The sequence below is a fragment of the Xyrauchen texanus genome, chromosome 29 (assembly GCF_025860055.1).
Source record: "Xyrauchen texanus isolate HMW12.3.18 chromosome 29, RBS_HiC_50CHRs, whole genome shotgun sequence".
NCBI classification, from domain to species: Eukaryota; Metazoa; Chordata; class Actinopteri; order Cypriniformes; family Catostomidae; genus Xyrauchen; species Xyrauchen texanus.
Window position 1 is genome coordinate 27,841,121 of NC_068304.1, and position 13,831 is coordinate 27,854,951.

At 46.7% G+C, this 13,831-nt stretch overlaps 1 protein-coding gene across 2 annotated transcripts in view; it reads right to left on the reverse strand.

Moving 5' to 3' along the window:
- Positions 1–13,831, reverse strand: part of LOC127622934 (RAS guanyl-releasing protein 1-like) — a 45,074-nt gene that overhangs the window by 11,095 nt on the left and 20,148 nt on the right. For both annotated transcript variants that reach the window (XM_052097121.1, XM_052097120.1), the window contains exons 6-7: positions 8,086–8,227; positions 7,277–7,450 (exon numbers count right to left, since the gene is read on the reverse strand). In XM_052097121.1, coding sequence (XP_051953081.1) covers positions 7,277–7,450; positions 8,086–8,227 — 316 coding nt within the window. The remainder of the gene's footprint in view (positions 1–7,276; positions 7,451–8,085; positions 8,228–13,831) is intronic.

Below are 13,831 nucleotides of genomic sequence, written 5' to 3' on the forward strand. Positions count from 1 at the left end.
TTTGCCTCACTATGGTTCATATTTTTTTTTTGGTTTGCGATATCAAATTCTATATATTGTCATATCCTTAGTAGCTAGCTAGCTAACACAATAAGTTAAGTGCTACTGAACCATAGCTGACGTGTAACAGTTAACAATCTCAGTATACCTCAATCTGTGGGTTTTCATATGCCTCATAATAATTGGACTGTGGCAGCGGGGGCATGGTCAAGCGCCCGTCCGGGAGAGAAAAGCGGTAAGGGCGCTCACACCTGAGCTAAATGATGACTAACACCTGTGTCTGATTTCAGTAACATGAGGAGAGCGGCATAAAAGTGCAGCAGCGACGGAGCATGGGGCGCCGAACAACCCGTCCAAGAAAGACTGCGATACATATATATATATATATATTTACTGAAAAAATAAAAAGCTTACCCCTTAAGCTGACGCCTGTTACCGTCCCTTCCTTTGGCGGTTGTCACATTGGTGCCGAAACCCGGGAACATTTTTTTTTTTTTTTAGTTATGGAACAAGATCGCCCCATAGAGTCCTCCCAGCTGGCGGAAATCCTCCAGTCCTCGCTACTCTCCATCAAGGCCACCAACAATCCCTGCTTGAGCTCCGGCAGGATCAAGATCGGCGGTTCTTAGAGATCATGCGGGCTCAGGCAGAGGACCGACTCACTATCCGGAGCCTCCTCAGCCAGGAGGCTGCGTCGGCCCCAGCCGCGACCCCGGACACCCACGCTACGCTGCCCCCGCCCACGTTACAGAAGATGGGGGTAGCAGATGATCCTGAGGCCTTCCTCGACTTGTTCGAGAAGACGGCTGAAATCTGGGTCTGGCCGCCCGAACAGTGGGCAGCCCGTCTAATTCCTCTCCTGTCCAGGGAAGCACAACTCGCGGCACAACAACTGCCGGCGACTAACCTCCTGGCTTACTCTGACCTGAAGAGGGCCATTCTACAACGGGTTGGTCGGAGCCCGGAAGAGAATCGCCAGCTCTGAGAAGTCAGACCGCCCGTTTGCGTTTGCTCAACGGCTCCGGGACGCCTGTCGGTGGTGGCTGCTCGCGGGGGACCGCGACGTCGAGGGAGTCATCGATCAGGTGGTACTGGAGCAATTCGCACAACGACTGCCCAGGAGAACGGCGGAATGGGTCCAGTGCCTCCGCCCGGCGTCGCTGGAGGCAGCTGTTCAGCTCGCGGAGGACCACTTGGCGGCGATACCAAGGGCGGATGAGCCCTCCCCCTCTCTCTCTCTCTCCCCTTCCCCTGTGTCTTCCCCTACTTCTCCCTTCCCCCCTGTTCCCTCTCGCTCTGCTCTCTCCCCAGGGCCCGTTCCTGCCCCACGCAGGCGTGGAGGATACACCAGGCCAACTTCCCGGCCGTGGGAGAACCCGCCTACCCCTTCCCCGTCCTTCAGCCGCTCTCCTCCTCAGGTGGTGGCGCCCGCCAGCACGGGTGCGGCCGTGGCGCCTGGGCCGGTTTGCTGGAGGTGCAGAGACCCGGACCACTTCCGGGATCAGTGTCCGCTGATGGAGGTGGGGACGGTGGTGCGGGTCTCCGATGTCCCGCAGGCTGCCCCCGGTCGGGCTGGAGCGTACCGGGTCCCGGTAAGGATCCAGGGGGGTACATACCAAGCATTGATGGATACCGGCTGTAATCAGACCACCATCCACCAACGCTTGGTTCAACCCGGGGCTTTGGGCACAGCTAAACGGGTGAGGGTGAGGTGTGTGCATGGGGATATTCACAAGTACCCCATGGTGACTTTGGCGATCAAATTCCGGGGAGAAAAACATAGTGTGGAGGCAGCGGTTAGTTCCCGCCTCACCCATCCGCTAATATTGGGTACTGATTGGCCAAATTTTAGAAATGTATTAGAGGGAGTTTGTGTGGATGGGTCCTGCATGAAAGTGAAGAGGTGTGTGATGTGCGATGCTTTGGCAGGGGAGGCAGAGCCGGGGCCGTCCTCGGCTGCTCCGAGTGATAAGGGAAGGGGCGAGGGGGTCACCCCTCCTCTCAGGGAGTTCCCTGAGGGGGACTTCCCCTTGGAGCAGTCACGGGATGAAACCCTTAAGCATGCTTTTGACCAAGTGAGAGTAATCGATGGTCAACAACTCCGGCCGGGTATCGCCATTTCATATCCGTATTTTTCAGTTATTAAAGATCGGTTGTACAGAGTGACGCAGGACGCTCAAACAAAGGAGGAGGTGACACAATTGTTGATTCCACGGAGCCGCCGGGAAATGGTTTTCCAGGCGGCTCACTATAATCCTATGGCCGGTCACCTAGGGGAACGGAAAACACTTTTCCGTCTAATAGTCCGTTTCTATTGGCCGGGCATTGGCGGCAACGTCCGCAGGTGGTGTGCGGCGTGCTGCGAATGTCAGCTGGTAAACCCACCGGCCACCCCAAAAGCGCCTTTGCGCCCCCTTCCATTGATCGAGGTTCCCTTCGAGAGAATTGGAATGGACCTCGTCGGGCCATTAGAACGGACGTCACGCGGACATCACTTTGTGTTAGTCCTGGTGGATTACGCAACGCGGTATCCGGAAGCAGTGCCTCTGAGCAACATCTCAGCACGTAGTGTTGCTGGGGCACTCTTCAAGATAATCTCCCGGGTGGGGGTTCCGAAAGAAATCCTCACTGACCAAGGCACTACTTTTATGTCACGAACACTTCGCGAACTTTACGAACTATTGGGCATTAAGTCGATTCGCACTAGCGTGTACCATCCTCAGACGGATGGACTGGTGGAACGATTTAATAAAACACTCAAAAATATGATTCGTAAATTCGTGCACGAAGACGCTAGGAATTGGGATAAGTGGCTGGACCCCCTGTTATTCGCAGTATGAGAGGTTCCGCAAGCCTCCACGGGATTTTCCCCATTTGAGCTGCTGTACGGACGACGCCCACGCGGGGTCCTCGACGTCATCCGTGAAGCGTGGGAGGAGGGACCTTCTAATGCTAAAAATGAAATTCAATACGTTCTTGATCTTCGAGCAAAACTCCACACACTGGGGCAATTAACACAGGAGAATTTGCTCCAGGCTCAAGAACGCCAACACTGGCTGTATGACAGGGGTGCTCAGCTACGGGAATTTGCACCAGGAGATAAAGTGCTTGTATTACTCCCAACATCGAGCTCGAAATTACTCGCCAAGTGGCAAGGACCCTTTGAGGTCACACGACGAGTAGGGGACCTCGATTATGAAGTTAAATGTACCGATAGAGGGGGCGCGCGTCAAATATATCACCTCAACCTCCTGAAATTGTGGAGGGAAGAGGCGGCCTCTGTGACGTTGGCAACGGTAGTTCCGGAGAGGGCGGAGCTCGGACCGGAGGTAAACAAAGCCTGCAATCCTAACACCCCGGTTCCTTGTGGAGACCACCTCTCACCACGCCAACTCGCACAGGTTTCCGAACTACAAAAGGAGTTTGCAGACGTGTTCTCTCCTCTACCGGGCCGCACAGACATCAGACAACACCACATCGAGACCGAGCCGGGCGTAGTGGTACGTTGCCACCCTTATCGCTTGCCCGAACATAAAAAGAAAATAGTTCGGGAAGAATTGGACGCGATGCTTGACATGGGAGTAATAGAAGAATCTCACAGCGATTGGTCCAGCCCGGTCGTTCTTGTTCCCAAGAGCGACGGGTCTGTACGTTTCTGTGTGGATTATAGAAAAGTCAACACGGTGTCTAAATTTGACGCGTACCCAATGCCCCGTGTTGATGAACTGCTCGATCAGTTAGGTACTGCTCGGTTTTATAGACCAAAAAGGGGGTGAGGCAGTTCCTGGGGCTGGCTGGCTGGCTATTACAGACGGTTTGTACCTAATTATTCGGATGTCACCAGCCCGCTGACTGACCTTACTAAAAAGGGGGCTCCAGATCTGGTCCAATGGTAGGGGCAGTGCCAACAGGCGTTTACACAGATTAAAGCTGCACTTTGTGGGAGGCTGCTTTTGCATGCACCTGACTTCTCTCTCCCTTTTGTTTTGCAGACAGACGCTTCAGACAGAGGGTTGGGGGCCGTACTTTCGCAGGTGGTGGAGGGAGAGGAGCGCCCGGTGCTGTACATTAGCCGGAAGCTTTCCTTGAGGGAGACTAAGTACAGCACCGTAGAGAAGGAGTGTCTGGCCATCAAGTGGGCGGTCCTCACCCTCCGATACTACCTGCTGGGGTGGGCCTTCACCCTCTGCTCGGATCATGCCCCACTGCAGTGGCTCCACCGCATGAAAGATACTAACGCCCGGATCACCCGTTGGTACCTGGCCCTCCAGCCTTTTAAGTTCAAGGTGGTCCACAGACCGGGGATGCAGATGGCTGCCGCTGACTTCCTCTCCAGAAATGGGGGGGGAGTGGTAGGCAGGCCGGATGACGCCCCGGCCTGAGTCGGGCGGTGGGGGTATGTGGCAGCGGGGGCATGGTCAAGCGCCTGTCCGGGAGAGAAAAGCGGTAAGGGCACTCACACCTGAGCTAAATGATGACTAACACCTGTGTCTGATTTCAGTAACATGAGGAGAGCGGCATAAAAGTGCAGCAGCGACGGAGCATGAGGCGCCGGACAACCCGTCCAAGAAAGACTGCGATACATATATATATATATTTAGTGAAAAAATAAAAAGCTTACCCCTTAAGCTGACGCCTGTTTCCGTCCCTCCCTTTGGCGGTTGTCACATGGACGTTGTTGATAAAGTGTCTGTAATATTTGAGCCAAAGGCTCTACATGTTGCAATCCTTTTATTGCCTTCGATATTGTATCCTTTTATCCAAATGATATTACCTTTGGTCTTCAAAGTTAGTCCTAATCTGTGGAAGGATTGGTTGGTTGTCTTACTGGTTGAATGTGGAGCGTTTTGGGGAAATTAATCGTTGATTTGCTGCACATTTTTAAATGTACAACTCTGGTCTTTGGCTTTAGAAAATATAAAGTCTTTCAAAGCCAGAGGACACGAGTCCTAGTCGAGTAGCAAGTCTTCTTTGATTATGTTGAGTCGCAAATCATCAAATTTGTGACATGTCAAGTCCAAGTCATGCGACTCAAGTCCACAACTCTGATGAAACATTTCCCAAAGTCTAAGTGGGAGGTAGACTAAATGAACCCCCCACCCCATAGGTTGCATATTCATTGCAATCCACATTAAATGTCTTAAACTTTAATCCTCCACAATACTAACCGGCCGGCAGACTGTGGTTATCCACATTGCTACTACAGCATTCGAGAAGTCGCATTCACAATTCACGTTAGACTGTCAATGCCAGCGTCAAGCGACACTTTGAACTCCACATGAAAAGTGCTGCAGACAATGTCTGAAACTTTTTCAGTTTTGGTGATGGTTAAGACTTTACATGCTTCTGTGGTAATAAAGTACTTGATTTTTGAAAACAAGTCCCATTTGTTCTGTTTTTGGACCCCAAATAGCGTTAAGAGGTCCTGACATGGAATTGCTGTTGTTTGTGTGTGTGTTAGCTGTGGCGTGTGTCAGTGTAATGACTCTGGGCTGACATATCAAAAAGGGTCTGCCCTACTTCAAACAGTGTTTTTGCTTATTCATGTGAATAATTAACAGGTTAAACTTAACAGCTCAAATTAAAAAATTTCCTTTTTGTGTCCTACATAAGAAAAGAAAGTCATACTGTATTGGAACGACATAAGGGTGAGTAAATGATCACTGAATTGACATTGTTTAGTTAACTTTTCCTTTAAGTAGCTATTTCTACCTGCCCTAAAACTTAAAACTGATTTTGGTTGGTGTATTCAGGTTAATTCAGCCATATTAAATTATATGTTGATTATATACTTGAATTAAACTATTTAATTTAGATGTAACCACGTGAAGCACATCTGAGGTTACCTGATAATACTATTTTATAGTATACATGAGGTTTTTTTAAATACACCATTAAATTGTCTCAATGAATGCATGGCACCATTGGGGTGCCTACATCCTCTTTCCAGTAAAATAGCACTTGAAAACAAGAGTTATGCAAGAGTTCTCCCAGAAAATGTCCTAATACAGGAACATTACCCTTGATGGCACACTTCACATATAACATTTCTTCACTATAACAGCAACTGACGCATTTGCCTATTTCCTAGGTGTTTTCTTCGGGCTGACTTGTTTGCACATTTGTGTTTGTGTGGTTAAATCCTGGGCAGTACAAAAAGCACATATGATGTAATCATTTCCTCTGAACAAATACATCAAATGTTAGCTTTGGTTACTTTATGTCTCCTAAAAGTGAGTTGCCTTATTGGCATGTCATAATAGGTTTTGGTCATCAACTGATATCATACATTTCCGTGACACTGAAGTTTGTAATGAGTATGAAGGCACTTGCCTCAAAGTCATGTTCAAAATTGTTTTTAGAATGATTCGCCCACTTCAAAACAGAAATCACAGACAATGTCAAAAACAAATTGCTGCATGGCCTAAGTGAAACCACATATTTTGTCATGCTAGGGCCTCATTTTACAGCATTGTCTTGGTGGAAAGATACTGCAATATTGGAGCAGAGGATTACTGAAACATGCATTTCGGCATGTACAGTTCTTTCATTTTAATATCCACATTAGAGCATAACAGTGACTGGCCACATTTTTAGCAGACTTCGTTCTGGATGTATTATTCCCATTCATTTTCTCCATAGGCAATTTTTCAATTATTTTTTAAAGAGTTCTAAGCCTTAAACCATACAAACTAGCTCCAGGATCAATCAAAACGTTACAACCTTTGATTTTGTGCAAAAGGTTTTAAAAATGTTGGAATTAATGGATCAATTATGGTTTAAAAAATACTGTATTTAAAAAATATATAAATCTATAAGCAATTTATTATAGTATTAAAAATATATATAAGAAGGTTATTTTTAAATTGTCAAAAATATACAAATATATATTGCAAGTTGTTTGAAAGTGTAGGGAGACTTGAATATGTAATTCACAATGCTTTATGGAAATGGGTAGTCTGCAATTTACTGCAGTTTCTATGGTAACAGCATCATCACTGATTGGTAGATCTTTCTTTAGGTTTATGGGTAGTGTAGTATTTCACCAGGAATTTGAAAATTACATACAATAGTTTTTTTTTTTAAAACATCACACTGACTTAAGGCTTCTACAGATCTCAGATCTTTTTCGATCTCAGAGCTCATAGTATGCCTGTCTTAAAATGTTTCAATTTAATCTATAAAAATCTAATTCTCAATGGAGAAAATGAATGGCATTTTGTTTCTGAAGCCCCACTGTTGTAGTCTGTTGCATGTGTTTGTGTGTTGTAATTACCTGTGCTACATGTATGAACTTGGTAAAGACCTCTGCTCGCTGCTGTGGGGTGTGTCTGTTAAGGATCATGAGTTGGACCCACTGGGAGACTCCATTGCAGAGCATGACAGAGCGCTCAAGGGCTGGATTATCCCTCACTGAGCCATGAACCACATAACTGCGGTAGTCTAGGAACTAACATAACACACACAACAAATGTCAGGGGTTCAACTCCAATCCAGGTGTGCAAAGTACGCACAAATGCATACAATCATATTCTGATAAGAAATGACACGTCCAGCTATGAGTAGAGTGGGTGTGATCGTGGTTGATTCATTAGTCAGTCATACTGGTATGAGTCTGTACTTTCAATATAACACTCTACTTTGGTTAGGCTGTCAGATAAACTCACACAGCAGTTTTACATTGGTTTTTCTTTCAACATCTTTTCAGAGTACTAGTGCTGTTATGTTACCGAAAACTAAAACTGAATTAAAATATTTCATTTACTGAAATAAATAAATAAAAAAAATGAAACTTTCATGACTCTAAAACTAAAATTAAATAATAATGACCACAAATACATTTTAGTTACACAGTATATTCCAAAATTTTAAATCAGCAATACTGATAGCAATAACACTAGATGGCCCTTGGAAATATAATGGTGCTAAACATATTTAAATTATATCAGTAAACAGATTAAATTTGGCATTTAAATTCTAAATATTCTGACAAAATAATAATAATAAAAATCAATAAAAAAAATCTAAACAAATTATTCTGCATTAAATGTGAGCAAAACTGAGCATTTGGGGTGACTGACGTACTGAGACATTGCAAAAGTTTTTGAACTCCAAGTAGCTGAGATGTTCAGCCATTTCGTCTGGTTCCATGTGGTCAAACAGCAGGGAAACTTTCCTTTTCTTTACTGAGGGAGAGGGAGTCTGGGAAACATTCACTGGAGGATTACTGGTTTCAGAGATAGTGATAGACAGACAGAAAATAAAGACTTTGTCACAAATCAGACCCATGAATAATATTGAATAATAAGTAGAAACAGTAACTGTCATGAGACGAGACTATATGAGACTATAACACATACAATTGATATGTATATTACTTGATATGTACAAGTAATAAATAACTAGATTTAACCATTTTCAGAAGAAAATTTGTGACGCTATGCGAATGGAAGCAGCCTAGTGGCGTTCTCTACATTTTGCTACAATTGTCCTTTCAATCAACATTACTCGGTGAGAACGTCTAGGTTACTGTTGTAACCTCTTTCCCTGATGGAGGGAACGAGACGTTGTGTTGAGTGAAGCGACACTAGGGGACTTTCTTGAAGGTCTCGGTTACCTCTGAACTTGAGAAAAGGCCAATGAGAATTTGGCAGAAAACTTTGCATGTCCCTCCCCCGGACATACGGGTATAAAGGGAGGGAATCGTGCCTCTCTTTATTTAGGTTTTGCACTGAGGATCCAAGAATAAGGTTTGGCCACTGCAGTGGCTCGGTTCAGCATCGTGGCCAGGGGAACACAACGTCTCGTTTCCTCCATCAGGGAACGGAGGTTACAACAGTACCTAGGCGTTCCCTGTCTGTCGCTCACTTTGACGTTGTGTCGAGCAAAGTGACACTGGGATCCCTATTCAATCACTCCATGTGCTGAACTGTGTACATTTCAGACTGCACTTACCCTTCCCCAACACCCCATAAAATTGTCATAAACTTTTTAGGTTACCGGCATCCCGAAGGTGGGAACAAAGCGGCGTGCCAAGCAGGGGAGCAGGCCACGCATGGCTGGGGCCATCTTAACGCTATCACACACATCAGGTAAGGCGTTCTTTCCAACTCCTATTCTTTCAGGGGGAAGACCACCACCTTGGGGGGAGGTAAAGAGTGGTGAAATACGTCACATGGGTTTTCAGTCCACATGTGGAAATGGCAAGGAGGTACCTGCTGAAAGGGAGGAGTTACTTCAAACACGGCAACAGGGGGGGCAGCTGGGACTTCTCAAGGGAGATGCAGATCCGTCCGTAGGGGGAACGTACCATGGGAAATACACACAGGGGGATTAATCCACAAGGGCCCAGCCTGTGGAGCACCTATTCCAGTACAGAGTAATTTTAGTACCCGTAGTGGGTCTGGTCGGGGAATACCTCCACTGAATTTGCGGACCAGAGGGCTAGGGAGGAAGAACATCCAGGGAGCGCAAATTTAGTGGACTCTCCAGGGGAAAAAGAGCGCACGTGATCACCTCAGTGGAGGAGAAAGGCGCTATGTGCAAGCGGAACACCCGGTCAGACGTTCCGCATTACCGAGAACACGAGACGAGACTGACTCAACCCTGAGATTGTAAAATCTCGTAAAGGTATTGGGTGTTGCCCGGCCCGCTGCTCTGCAGATGTCTGCTAGGGAGGTGCCATTGGCCAGTGCCCACGAGGATGCCACACTTCTCATCGAATGTGCTCGAACCCGCAAGGGGGCAGGCACGGCCTGGGTGTGATAGGCCGATGGTGTCAACGACCCAGTGGGAAAGCATCTGTTTGGAGACAGCTCTTTCCGCTGCCCACCAAAATAGACAAAGAGCTGCTCAGAACATCTGAAGCTCTGTGTGCGATCCACATAGGTACGCAAAGCACGCACCGGACACAGCAATGAAAAGGCTGGGTCTGCCTCCTCCCGGGGCAGCGACTGCAGGTTCACTACCTGGTCCCTGGAGGGTGTCGTAGGAACCTTGGGCACATAGCCCAGCCGCGGTCTTAGGACAACATGGGTGTCTGCCAGACCGAACTCCAGAAAAGTATCACTGACAGAGAACGATTGCAGGTCCTCAACCCTCTTGATGGAAGTGAGCGTGTTCAGGAGGGCTGTCTTCAAGGAGAGGGTCCCGTGTAGGCGTCGTCTAGGGGCAGCAGTTGTGGGTCCGGAGGCAAGGGGTCCACATCCGGGGTGCCAGAACTGCTGGAGTGTGGCACCGGGTTGCTGCAACACGTTGGGGTCAGGACTACCCAAGTGCAGATCTTTGAGTGCCTTGGCCTGGTGAACCTGCAGGAGGGCCATGGCATGCAAGGAGGATGCAGCCTGTCCAGTGGCGCTGTAGCCTTTTGCGGTCAGTGACGACGTCATCCTACAGGCCTTGGAAGGGAGCACCGGGCGATCCCTGCAGGTGGCGGCGTTCTCGGAAAACAGGTAGATCGCAACCGTTCTGTCCACCTTGGGGACCTCTGAGTACCAGTGGGCCGCCTCGCCGTCGAGGGTAGTTAGAGTGGATGAGCGAGGAGGTCAGTAGCGGGCAGTGAAAGGTGCCCTCCACGACCTTGTCACCTCCGGGAAGAAAGGTACTGGGGGGACCGTGGCTGTGAGTAGTGCCTGGACCCGAGTAACCAATTGTCTTGTCATGAAGGCTGCGGGGAGGACGGAGGGTTCCAGTCCAACCTCACGCTGATGGCGACCCGGGCAAGCATGTCGGCCATCTGGACATCAGCCTCAGACTGTGCGTGCCGACCCGAAGGTGGTAGTCCAGTCGAGTCTTCCGCATCAGATGCCAGAACGCTCTCTGATGCAACGACGAACACATCATCCAGCTTGGGGTGCTAGGACAGAAGTCAACGAGCATGTCAGGGGGAGAGTGGTTTGTGGGGATCTACCCGGCAAAACAGAGCCTGCTGCCATCCCCAAATCACCTCCATCACAGCCGGGTCATCCTCAATCCCGTGGGAAGAAGGAGCGACGCTGGGGGCAGTTAGAGTGGCATTCCTCTTTAAGAAGGAAAGCCGCGACCACAATGTTGCTATGGTTAATTTCTCGCAGTGAGAACACGAACCATCCACAAACGCCGCCTCAGTGTGATCGCGGCACAGATACATGAGGCAGCGTCTATGACCGTCTGGAACAGAGAGAAATCAACTGCATCTAGGAACTACATGGGGCGGAAGGGCATCTTTATAAAGATGCATCCTGAAAAGGACGCTGAACGCCAGCTGTGTATTGCTCTTTTAGAGAAAATAAACTCTTTTACAAAATATTCTCTTTTAGCAGCGCTGTCAAAGTGCCCAGGGGCAAAGCTGCTCTGCCGTGCAGAGAAATATGTGCCATATGCACCATAGATCTAACAGCAAATGCTCTGCAGAGGTGAGTGGAACAGTAAGTGATCTCAGCTTGCTGATCGCACAACCGCTCCGCTCCGAAGAAGAAATCTGAATGAACAGAGGCACGATTCCCTGCCTTTATATCCATATGTCCGGGGGAGGGACATGCAAATTCTGTCTGCCAAATTCTCATTGACCTTTTCTCAAGTTCAGCGGTAAACGAGGCCTTCAAAAAAGTCCCCTAGTGTCGCTTCACTCGACATAACGTCAAAGTGAGCAACAGACGGGGAACTGTTATATTTTTGATTGTTAAAGTGCAGGGGAGTGTAGGATGTCGAAGAATTCATATTCGTCATCCTGTGGGGTCATTAAAAAGCATTTACGTCTTAACGCTGACTACTATCCCTGGAGTAGCGAGTTCGAATCCAGGGTGTGCTGAGTGACTCCAGCCAGGTCTCCTTAGAAACAAAATTAGCCCAGTTGCTAGTGAGGATGGCGTCACTTGGGGTAACCACCTCGTGCTGATTTTGCTGATGCGGTCTGAGAGGGTTTGTTATGTGGTTTGTTGCCCACTGTCTATCTATCTCTGTCTACTTTTTTCCTTTATTGGCTTATTGCTGAGTTTATTTGTTCATTTTGTGGGTTTGATGTTGTTATTTACAGGGGCCTATTTCATTGTAAACTTTCATGTGGAGTTCATTTGTATGGTGTATGTTAAAAAACAAAAAACAAATACCGGTCTGAAATAATCTTGTAGCAATGGTGTTGCAGAGGGTCTCATGTGCATGCATGGACCATCGGATTTCCGGGGGATGGACACCTGTTAGTACTGTTATGCGTGAGGTTGGAGCACTTTTCTTTTTCTGTTCTGTGGGTTATTAAGGATTTTATGGTTACATCAATGTTGAATTGTGGTCTATATAATTTAGCCTTGGGTACATCATTTTTCTTTGCATGTCAATATGTCACACTTTAATATAGGTCAAATTGTTTTTATGCATTTACGGGGCCTGGGGAACCCTTTAAAACAAAGGAAGGTTACTTCTTTTCTTAAGCTTAAAATATTTTACATAGTGTTCCATCAAGAAACTCACATTTTTGCACAGGAAGCTGGAAGCTAGAAAAACTTGGTAGGGCATGGGTTGGGCATATGTTTTGCAGTGCTGTTTTGAGTAAGAGCAGGGGAGTCATAAACGGTAAATGGTCAGCACTTATATAGCCCCTTTTTAACCATAGCGTTATTCAAAGCGCTTTACACTGCTTCTCATTAACCCATTCACACACCAAAGATGGCAGAGCTGCCATGCAAGGCGCTAGCCTGCCATTGGGAGCAACTTGGGGTTCAGTGTCTTGCCCAAGGACACTACGGCATGTGGAGTCGTGTGGGCCGGGAATCTCACCATCAACCCTGTGATTAGTGGAAAACCCGCTCTACCACCTGAGCCACAGCCATCAAATAATTTTGCTGTTGGATAGCAGAGCAATGATTTTGCTAATTTAAAGGCTTTATTTATTTATTGTCTGTTTGTGATTTTATAAAGTTGTTTATTTTTCTATATTCACACCCATGTCTCTTTGCCCATTTTCTGGTAACGTACTTGTGTGCCCTTATTGGGGTTGTTATTCCCTGGTATATTCCGGGGTGGCATAGTCGACTGCTGTTGCCACTATTGGCATCCTCTGGACTGTTTGTCTTTTCCCTTGCTTCATTAGCCACATTTTGGCATTGTTTTGATTTAGTCTGCCGTTATTGGTGCACCCTTAGAGTCTGCCCTCCCTCCACTCCATCACACAAAATTCTTAGAGAGTTGACTCAGCTAAAATATAGGTACAATACTATTTTGTTACAGAAGGTAAAGTTTTGCTTATGCAAGGCATTATACAGACATACTTTGAGTCGGGAGACAAGACAGGGAAACTTTTTGCCAGAAACATAAAACACAGAGAGTTGTTTAGACCATTCCTTCAGTGAAGTCTTCTTAAGGCAATAAATTTAATTCTGCCACAGATATTAATAGGCCTTTAAAGAATTATATTTAGATCTTTATAGTTTCTAATTTGTAGAGCCATTAGAACTTCTTAATCTGGCGAAATATCAAAAACACTTCTTAAATCAGACACTTTGGAGGAGCTTGTTGAGGTAATTAAAGACTTGCCAACAGGTAAGGCACTGTGGCCAGATGGTTTTATCTTTTGTCACAGACCTGTTCCACTTATTTTAGAAGTTTACTCAGAGTCATTATAGAAAGGTGAATTACTGCAAACCATGACACAAGCCCTGATCAGTCTCATTCTTAAAAAGATAAAGACCCAAATGAATGTAAAAGATATCATCCAGTTTCCCTGATCCAGTTAGATGTACATAAATATTGTCTAAAATTCGGAATAATTGATTAAGCATAGAAATTACATTTTTTATACATATAGATCAAGTGGGGTTTATTTGTGTTCATAGTTCTGATAATATTCTATGTTTTATAA